Consider the following 10,965-nt stretch of genomic DNA (forward strand, 5'->3'; position numbering starts at 1 on the left):
GGATTTTGCCGATCATATCCATGCCCCACCCCCGAAACGGCCAAGGCTTGACGATGGGGTTCATCGCTGATGCTGGTACCATCTGAATCTTCCCGAACATCTGACACGCTTGGCACCCCTTGTAATAATTGAAGCAATCTTCAAGCATGGTGGGCCAATAAAACCCTGATCGCCTGATTAACCACTTCATCTTATGAGCCGATTGATGAGTTCCACAGGCGCCTTCATGCACCTCATGTAAGAGCCGATTAGACTCAGTTGGCCCCAAGCACTTAAGCAATAACCCTTCCAACGTCCTGTAGAACATATCGTCTCCTATGAGGACATACTTCATGGCTTTGTACCTTATCCGTTTAGGTGCCCCCTCGAGCCGAATCTTTTAAATAATTGAAGATTTCGGCTCTCCAATCATCCTGTTCCAGGAATTGTACCTGAACCTCTGATCCGTCAGATATATCTATATAGCCTGACGCCATTTGTGCGAGATTGTTGGCGTCGGTATTTTGGGATCTTGGGACCCAATTAAAGTTGATGTACCGAAACTGTGTCATCAACTCACGGCATTCCACCCAATATGGGAAAAGCGATTCACTTTCGCACTTATATTCATCCGTGAGCTGGTTAATCACCAACTTTGAGTCTCCAAAAAGCTCTACTGCTTCAGCTCCGGCTTCCAATAGCAATTCCATTCCCTTACGTATTGCCTCATATTCTGCTACGTTGTTGGTGCAAGGGGTAGATAATTTGATGGAGAAGGAGTATTCTGCCCCCCGAGGCGACACGAGCAGAATGCCGATGCCACAACCACCGTCACAAACCGATCCATCGAAGAACATAGCCCATGCACGTATAGACAATGCTGCTATATTGGTACCGATCCGTTCAGCGATAAGATCGGCCAACGCTTGTCCCTTGACTGCTTTCGCAGGCTGATACCGGAGATCAAATTCTGACAACGCAAACATCCACTTACCAAGTCGGCCTTTCAAAACAGGGGCCGACAACATGTGCTTGACAACATCCGACTTGCATATGACGATGATCTCTGCCGTCAAAAGGATGTGATGAAGCTTGGTGCAGGTAAAGAACAGGCAGAGGCAAAGTTTCTCGACCTCAGGATATCTTGTTTCCGCGTCCAGCATCCTTCTGCTGAGGTAGAAAACGACCTTCTCAACGCCATCGTAGAGTTGCACCACCACCGAAGCGATGGACGTGTCGCCCATCGACAAGTAGATGTAGAACGGCCTTGTCTTGCCGGGGCGGAACTAGCACAGCGGCGTCGTCGATACCGTTTAATCTCATCAAACGCCCGTTGTCGTTTCGCCCCCAGTGAAACTCGTCATCAGATTTAGTCTTCACCAGCGCCATGAACGGCTCGGTTCGTCCTGACAGATTAGAGATGAACCGTCGGACAAAATTGATCTTGCCGATGAGGCGTTGGAGCTCCTTTTTCGTGGTCGGCGGCTGCATGGTACGCACCGCCTCCTGACTTTTCAGGCCGATCTCAATTCCCCGTTCATGAACCAGAAAACCTAGGAATTGACCAGCCGTCACGCCAAAAGCGCACTTCTTCGGATTCATTCTCAGCCCGAATTTCCGAGTTCGGTCCAGGACGCGCCGTAGATCGTCCAAGTGTCCCTCCATGGAGACTGATTTGACTACCACGTCGTCGATATAGATCTCCACCAACTTGCCGATCAGATCATGAAATATATAATTCATGGCTCGTTGGTACGTTGCACCAGCATTCTTCAACCCAAAGGTCATGACCACGTACTCGAACAAGCCTACTGCCCCTGGTACCCTGAATGCGGTCTTGTGTATATCTTCCGGAGCCATGAAAATCTGGTTATAACCGGCGTTGCCATCCATGAAGCTCAACACCTTGTGGCCAGCAGCGGCGTTTATCAACGTTTCTGCCACGGGCATTGGATATTCGTCCTTTGGAGTGGCTCTGTTAAGATCTCGGAAATCGATGGCCACGCGCCATCGGCCGTCTTTCTTTTCCACAGGAACGATACTGGAGATCCACTCAGCATACCTGCATGGCCTGATGAATCCGGCGGTCAACATTTTCTCGATCTCTTTCTTGACTTCTTCCAGAATTTCGGCCCTCATCTGACGTGCTCGTTGTTGGAACGGCCGAAATCCTTTCTTAAGGGGGAGCCGATGCTCAATGATGCTCCTGTCCAACCCAGGCATCTCCGTGTAATCCCATGCAAAGCAATCTGGGTATTCTTTTAACAGAGCTATCATCTGTTCCCTGAGCTGTGGATCTAGCTTCTTGCTGATAAAAGTCGGTCGCGGCTTATCCCCGGGACCAATGTCGACTTCCTCCAGCTCGTCAGCCGATGTAAACCCATACCCTAGCTTTCCGTCCCCTGTGAGGTCGACGCCATATACCGGGAGAGCAGGTGGTACGGATGATACAGGCCGATCGCTAGAATCGGCTTCCATCTTGATCATCACCAGGATCTTTCGGCAGTGTCGGAGCCGATCGCGTGGAGCAGCTTCTTCCTTATCTTCGCTATGAGAGTAGTTGCCCTCGCCTCTATCTTCGTCAGGGGGGTGCCCCAGTTCTATCATGTTGATGTTGAACGAGTATCCTGGTTGGCGCCTCCCAGGGTAAGTGTCGTTAACCCTGTCAACGGCGCACGACGGTGAATTAGGCACTTCTGGTGCCGCCGATGGGAATGACGACGGCGGACGGGACTGAAGTGGCACTTTTCCTCGGTAGGTCCCGAGAGCTGGTTCTAATAGGGAGTGCTGATTCTTCATGACCTCCTTGATCATCCGAACGGCGACATGCTCCAGAGTATTCACCAGGCTCTCAGAATGGCGATGCAACGAGTGAGTCACCATGCCACTAATCTCCTGGCGCACGGCCCTGGTGCGTTCCTCTGACGGGACAGATAGGTCCACTCCATCGAGTGCGCCTTCCGGTGAGAACCCCTTCCACCTGACGCCATGTGAACGGGTTCTGTGATATGAGCCGATGAGGTCGGCTTCGAGGATGACTTTGACCTCGTCATACTTCTTCTTGAGCTCGTCCGTCGGATCCTCGTACATAACTGGCGTGCCGTCCGCCATCTCAGATGTAGATGGCGATGTGGTTAATGTAGAAGCTTGTCCCACCGGGCATGCCAGAATGTGTTGTCGTCAGAAACCCACCGGCGGGCAGCGACGGGCAACACCGTAGAGCCGGGAACAACCTAGAGCTGCGGCTGGCTGAGGTCCCTCCGAGCGACGGCCCGCAAAGCCTTCTGGTCACACGTCCGATGCTGATTGCAAGGGCGTGCCACCTGACCTATACCTGGTCAGGAAGGTGATGGAGATGCCTCGCTTAGTTTCCTGCATGGCATACACGTAAACATTAAATACGAGCCTCGATCGGCTCTCAGGTTATCCTGTGAATCGGCTCAAGGAGCCGATCCACCCATGATTCGTACGAGGTGCACGAATATATGGTGGTCCTGCTTGATCAAGATAAAGCTAATTAGATCTACGACGATTTAGGGTTTTCACCGCATAATCGGATCATCCTACTCCAGGTTGGGCCTCGCAGCCACGCACGGTGATCGTAGTTTCCATCCTAAACAAGGCCTAAAAACCAACACGAAGTTGATCCCCGGAACATCCTGTTTAGGACTAGCGAACGACACCCTACGTGCCGCTGGATCCTCCCCCCCTTTGTAAGGCCTAACTATTGCAGATATTAAACTAATCCTTGTAGAACAAGGAGCAACCGTAACGGATCAGATCTACTAAATAATGATCAAGCGGGGTGCCGCCCCCACACCTAAGATAGGTGTGAGGGCGGCTAGACATGCAAGGGTTGCACTACGATAGCATGTTACGCGAAGAACTATGCTAACCCTAACACATCTATGATAACTACGTTGCTCGCCATCAACAAGGCTTCAGTACGAGCAACGCATGAACAACGTGGAGCTTGTGCTGCCTAGATCGCGAGATGCGATCTAGGCAGCATGTCGCTTACCGGTAGAAACCCTCGAGACGAAGGAGTTGGCGATGCGCCGAGATTGATTTGTTTGGTTGAACGTTGGTTGTTGTTTATTCCATAAACCCTAGATACATATTTATAGTCCAGCGGACTTTCTAATTTAGGCGTGCACCTAACCGTGCACGGGTAAAACTCTATCTAAGATACGATCTATTATATTACAGATATATGGGCAATCTAGCCCAACTTTGCATATAAGGCCGATCTACGTATTTTCCTCGTATATAATCTTCAAGCCCATCTTGATCGTGGCCCACCTCTGACTTGGTCAAATTTTGGTGATAACACCATCCACTGTACAAGATGGCGTGCGGAATGATCACACACAGTGCTAGATCCCGTAGCAGGTGGGATGTGCCCGGTGCGCGGACTTATGGCACCCGGCAGCCAGTCCTAGGGACGGCTCCCGGCACCAGACCTCACTCCTGGATGGCAGAGACCTAGTCGACCAATGCCAGAAGATCATGCAGCCGGCCTCCGCCAGCCGACCACTCAGCCGGCCCACATCAGGGCAGCCCGGCCGCTCAGCCGGCCCAAGCCACATGATGGCTCAGTCGGCCCAAGCCACATGATGGCTCAGCCGGGCCACCTTCAGTTGGCCCAACAATTGACTGTTTCCCCTGTTCTTGGCATACTCGGGGCCATCCCTCGACAGAGACAACTTTGGGGACAAAGTTTAATCCCACATTTCTAGTTGGGAGAGAGTTGGAGCAGCTTATAAGGGTTGTTCTTCTAGTATTTGCAAGTGAGTGAGAAGAGAAGAGTTCATGCGCAGTCCTCCTCCTCCGCCGCCGCTCGCATCACCACGCATCGCACGTACGCGCATCGCGTTTCGTGAATCGAGTTCGAGTTTAAATCCTTTTTTGGAAGTCTAAGTTTTTTCCTGGATCACCAACTGTGTTGGGCACGTGTCGGCGTGTGTATCCATGCTCGGCGCGTGTCTCTAGCTTCCTACGCGTGGCGGTTCGGTCGGCGCTCCCTTCCTAGGCTACACCACGAGACAGAACAGATCTGGAGAATACTACTCGCTTTTTCTGTTTCTTTAACATGTCTAGTTCCATCGTCCATCAACACCAGGAGGCGGGTGATAAGGCTTTTGGGGAGTATCTCGGCGCAACTGATCGCTGTGGTACGAGTTCTTCCTCGTTGGTTCGTCTGCTTTTTCGACAGATCCAACTACTCTGACTAAACCATGGGCTTGGTGACATTAACAACTCTTACCTTGCACTAATACTCGTTTCATGTTCAGATCTAATGCATGTGTTTAGTCTGATGTGTATGTTTAAGTATGCTAGTGCATCGTGATATTGTTTTCGATAATTAAACTCACTCAGAAATTACCTAATAATCTTTTTTTGCGGGTAAATTGCCTAATAATCTAACAAAAGATGTCACAAGGTCACATCTAAGGTGTAAAATATGACAATATTTATTAGATATGGTAAAAGTTGTCACGAGATTACAACTAATAGAGCACGTGCTCTTTACTAACATACTATTCATACATCTAGTGGACACAAAATTATAGGAAGGTCAAACTTAGGTTGAAGTGTTAGCAGATCAGCAGGTGCATGGACATATTTTGGAGAAAGAGTAAAGGAAAACTTCTGGAGGATCATTGCCATCATCGACTTTGCTTCTAACATTGCGAAGTTCTGACCGATGCATGACCTTGGACCTATGGAGAATCCTAGATGAGCATATGGAATCTTGGCTGCTTTTGAGATCCCATTCTCAAATCTCATTGGATCGAACTCATTTGCTCTGTCACCCCAGACCTCCTTGTCTCGGTGCAGTATTGGGATAGGGATAACAATTTCATTGTCTTTACGTAAATTGAGGCTTCCCAATTTCACATCAGCGATGGGTTTTCTCATCATTGCAATAATAGGACAATACAGTCTCAATGTCTCAAGGAGCACCATTGTCATCTGCAATTCCAATCGCCACTGTTAGGCTATCAGCTACAACTAAAAGTTGCAACGTTAAGATAATTTTGGATACTCGCTACCGTAGCCTGCTAAATATATTAAATTGATGACACTTGCAAGAGCTGAAGATTATTAATTAAGGAATCCATGCAATCTAAGTTCGTCTTACCTCTTTTAGTTTACTAAGCATGTCTGCATCAGGGTTTCTCTTTCCACATTCTCTCAGAACCTCCTCTCTTAGCCGCTGCTGCCATTCTGGATACACACTTAGCAAGAACAGTGTCCAGGTAAGCAGATGCGATGTGGTTTCATGCCCTGCAAAGAAGAATGTCTTGCATTCATCTACGATCTCATCTATACTCAGAATCATTTCGTCTTGTTTTTCTCCTTGCTCTTTTGTGAAGGAAGCCTCAATCATTAAACCCAGCAGATCATCTCCAAATCCACTTTCTTTTGATGCTACTCGGCACTGTATCATTTCAGATAGCATGTTCTGAAGCTTCTTTTCTAGCATCCACTGGCATCTGTTTCGTTTAGTAGGGAGATATCTGAAAAAAGGACATAATCAGCAAAACATAACTATTTTGCACGAAATACTACTCTTGACATAGGAACTGATTTACTTAAATCCTGGTATCTGCAAATTGAGGAGAGTTGCCACACTGATGGCTTGAAGCTGTTTCTGTGCCTGAAATACTTCTTTTCCTTCCATATAGCTACTTCCAAAAGCAGTGCGGGATATAACATCTGCTGTCAACTCCTGGAATTGTTTGCTGAACTCGATTTCTATCTCGCCGCTCTTACTGTTGGCTGTCTGATCCTCCAACTGCTTGATCAAGCATTCAGCACAACTAACCATTGTTCTTGTCATCGTCTGCAGTTTAGGATCATTTAAAGTTTTCCATTGTAGATTTTTGGAAAGAAGCGACCACATGCTTCAAGAATCTGAAATTGTACGTCGTTACCTTAAGCTTGTCCATGGCAAAAGCTGGGTTCACCACTCCACGGTGTCGCACCCAATCTTTGCCTTCCACCAATATTAGCCCTTTGCCAATGATCGCGAGAACTGCTGGGTGTGCATCGTTCTTCACGAAATGCCCAGATTTGTTTGCAAGAATCTGCCTAACCAGCTCATAATCGTAGATGCAGATTCGAGGTTCTGAACCGAACCAGTAGACAAATGGCCCTCCTAATAACACTCAAATAAAAAAAAATACCGTAAAAGAAGATGAGTATATATAAGCCATTCATTATTACGAGAAGATTGTTGTTTCCATTCCATGACAAAACATACCGTACTGATCTTTCCATTTCAGGAAGTGCGGCAGGATCCTGCGAAGGTAGTCGTGGTCGTGCACATCCAGCTCCACGCCGTCCGCCTCTGCCTTCATCCTTCGGATGTCCTCCGTCGAGCCTCTCAGGAACCTGTACGAAGGTCCACGGACGCCCTGGTTCCGGAACATCCTCGCCACGGCACGAGGCTGCCACGCCAGGCGCACGACGGCGTAGATGCACAGCCGCGAGACGGCAAGTGCCAGGAGCGCGGCGAGTACCGCGAGCAGAACCATCGGCGACGGTGGCAATCCGGTCTCTCCGCGGTGAGCTAGCTAGCTACAGCCAACAGAGGCTGCTTGACTGGGATCGTAGTGTTGCTGGCTAGATAGGCTTGGCCGCTTCGGCATTGGGGCCTGATCGTGTCGCTCTTCATTTGGCTCACGTAATAAATAATGTCAGTCAAGTTTTTTCTGAGGTTTTTCTACTCGAAATTTGTGTCCATTCTTGATGACGTTCCCTAAATTTCCTTCCCTGTTGATCCCCAATTGGCTCCACTAGCCGCCTGTACTCTCCAATCCGCGTCCTCGAACATTATAAAAACTATTATTACCTCCATCCAAAGCTTAAAGCTTATTTTTAAAAAAAAACCAAGTAAATTTTGATTAAGTTTTTAGAAGAATCTATCAACAAATATGACATTTTGTAGATACCATATAAAAATATATTTCGTTATCTATCTAATGATATTGAATTTTTTATTTTATATGTTAACGATTTTTGGTAAAAACTTAGTCAAACTTAACATAGTTTGACTTTACTTAGTCAAACTTAACATAGTTTGACTTTCTAAAAAAATTAAACTAAGTAAATTTTGATTAAGTTTTTAGAAGAATCTATCAACAAATATGATATTTTGTAGATATCATATAAAAATATATTTCATTATCTATCTAATGATATTGAATTTTTTATTTTATATGTTAACATTTTTGGTAAAAACTTAGTCAAACTTAACATAGTTTGACTTTCTAAAAATAATATAAACCTTAAGGTTTGGAATGGAGGTAGTACTATGATATTGCCCGGTTTACATACAACCAATGAGTCCGAATAAATGCAATCATTTGGCAAACTATGTTTCACTCTTAGGGAATCTCCACCGTCATTCCAAAATGGCGTCCGACAACGGCACAGACGCATTTGGGGGCACCAACACGATGTGTATTGGGTCTGACTGCCCATCTTGGCGCTTCCAATATGGGTTGCCTAATAGGTATTTTTCCGTTTTTGAAAATCAACAACATTTTTATATAAAATGCAACTATATTTACCTAAGCATAGTTTCGTATATTAATTCAAAAAATTTACATCTAGATTTAACCAAATGCTTAATAATTTAGCCAAAAATTCTCAATATATTTTTCTTCATACATTTGTCTGATCATCTTGTCCTTGTGCACATCACTATCTTCTACTTCTCCTCTTCTCCTCTTCATTTTTTTCTTTTCTCCTCATGTTTCTTCTTCTCCTCTCTCAGCTGGTTCCTCTCTTTCTTCATCTTCTTCAACTCGATCTTAGCTTGCTCCTCATGGTTCTCCTTCAAGTTTGACATATTTTGCTCCAGCACAATGTTTGAGTGGCATTCATCCACTTGTTCACATCTCTTAATAAAGTGGTGTATTTGTTATCCATTTTTTTAAAATAAATTCTTAACCAACTAAGCATTCTGGATTCTTTCTTTAATTCTAGGGGTGTTGATGTTATCATGCCCAGGATCAACCCAGCATAAGAAGCCACAATTTACGAAAACTTATACAAATATAAAGTGTGATTTTTTTTGTTTTAACAATTCTTAATCATTATAATTAAGAAAATAAATACGAATGAATTACATAGAAACATATCACACTAATTTCATTATGATGTGAATAGGTGATACCTTCGATCTGGAATATTATGTGTAGTATATTTGTTTTTTCCCTACAAGACCTAAGTTTATATCGATCCTTCAGGAGGCAACTGTTGTGATGATTTACTCAACCAAGATCTTGTTAACTTGTGAAATCTTCGTCTTACCGAACTTTCGAGTTTACTTGGGGTTTGTGAATCAATGGCTGGAAATAGGCCAAGGCTAACGTTTTACCTGCACTTGTGCACTTATGAAATAGGATAAAAGATAATAATAAACGTAATTGTGGATAATCAGCAGATTTCAGTCGCGCTGGTTATCTACAGACTAAAGTCCAACCTAATCACTCCAGTCGCGCTGGTTATGAAGAATTATTAAGTGTTAAGCACATACAAAAGTTTTAAGATTAATGATGTCACCATTATTTTCTAATGGATCTCAAGCTACCAGATTAACACTAATCTCACCTTATAATTACCTTTATCAATCATTGGGTCTTGGGTACTTGACAAGTCCTAGATTGAGGCAGGAGATAGAGATACAATCATACAAATTTTAAATGAAAATTAACCACAACACCCATGTAAAGTTAGATGCACATGATATTGCGAGGCTAGGCCTTGGCCCTCAGCCCGTGAGAGCTACTCACCCGTGATAAGATCAATAATTATAAATATTGTATATAAGTTCTTAAAATCAATATCAAATAGTCTTACAATGCCACCAATTGTGAGGGCAACAAGAGAAGTATAATATATGGCTATGGAGAGGGGGGATGGAGATGGTGATGAAGATGGCGGTGAAGCAGCGGTTCCCCTCTCCTCAGATGTGATTAGGTGAAATGGATCTTAATTGGCTTCTTTCTGTCATCTCTCTCTTCCGACTCTTATTTTGCGGCGGCTATGCTACCTATTATATATAGGGCCCTTCAGGAAAGTTGTTCCGTTTGACAAGAGGAAGGCGGTGGCACAATAGTACGGTCATGCCATACGGGCGTGCCTCCGCCGTACCAATGCTCTCCAAACTCTGTAATGCTTCTCTACGTGGCCTCTTTGACTTGGTCGGTTTGGCAACTTGAAAATCTTCATTAGTTGCTTTTGATTTTGTCCAGAAAATATCCACATATTATAAAAGACCTTTTGCGTATACTCCGTCCATTTTCAGGATAAGGTGTTCTCGTTTTCCCTGTTTTATCTCCTATGTATATATGAAATATTTGAGATAAAATTGGCGTCATTATGAAGTATTTTTCAATGCGATTCTAACAATATCACTTATGCACTATTCCTTATTTGTTAGGGAGAAGCAAGCTGCACCTTGAATAATTGGGAGGGTGGTGTTCCTTTGTCTTCTCAGACATCATCCATATCAAGGATGAGATGCAACCAAAAATATATATATCCCCCTTCCCATAAAGTATGTCTTATTTAGATAAATATAAGATATCTTTTATGGAACGGTGGAACTATAACAAATCTAAACTGATCAAAAGATCCTTAGAATTACCATGTATTATAGGTTTATTTAAAATTAAATCTCTTAAATTTTGATCAAATATATAAGAAAAAAATGAACATCTATCCAAATCTAAGATAACATGTTATGAACATATGTAGTATAATGTTTCAAACAATATCTATTTTAAGGTGTAAATGGGGAAACTGCAAATATAGCTCTGGCTACATGTAGGCCACTTTTTTGAAAAAATTGAAAACATAATTTAGATTTCCAGAAAATTATGGAAAAAAGATTCTAGATGTTGATAATGATGTGTTCTACCAACGTACAAAATCTTAAGTCAAAACACTTTATATTTTGCGCAACAC

General features: G+C 44.4%; 1 protein-coding gene across 1 annotated transcript; it reads right to left on the bottom strand.

Annotated features, from left to right (window-relative positions):
- Positions 1–5,471: 5,471 nt before the first annotated feature.
- LOC127348941 (cytochrome P450 709B2) lies at positions 5,472–7,636 on the bottom strand. The gene is made up of 5 exons (XM_051374788.2): positions 7,250–7,636; positions 6,921–7,144; positions 6,579–6,829; positions 6,125–6,503; positions 5,472–5,955 (listed from the first exon to the last, which is right to left on the bottom strand). Exons 1-5 carry the CDS (start codon positions 7,521–7,523, stop codon positions 5,524–5,526), a joined length of 1,560 nt encoding a protein of 519 aa, XP_051230748.1. The 5' UTR covers positions 7,524–7,636; the 3' UTR covers positions 5,472–5,523.
- Positions 7,637–10,965: the final 3,329 nt, after the last annotated feature.

Source organism: Lolium perenne, chromosome 4 (assembly GCF_019359855.2).
Source record: "Lolium perenne isolate Kyuss_39 chromosome 4, Kyuss_2.0, whole genome shotgun sequence".
In the NCBI taxonomy this organism is placed as follows: domain Eukaryota; kingdom Viridiplantae; phylum Streptophyta; class Magnoliopsida; order Poales; family Poaceae; genus Lolium; species Lolium perenne.

What these genes read in the sequence shown, in the direction of transcription:
- LOC127348941 (XM_051374788.2), bottom strand. Translation starts at nt 7,523, where the DNA reads ATGGTTCTGCTCGCGGTACTCGCCGCGCTCCTGGCACTTGCCGTCTCG. An exon ending in GAAATGGAAAGATCAGTACG is followed by an intron (nt 7,145 to 7,249) that starts GTATGTTTTGTC and finishes GAGTGTTATTAG; the next exon opens with GAGGGCCATTTGTCTACTGG. An exon ending in TTGCCATGGACAAGCTTAAG is followed by an intron (nt 6,830 to 6,920) that starts GTAACGACGTAC and finishes CCTAAACTGCAG; the next exon opens with ACGATGACAAGAACAATGGT.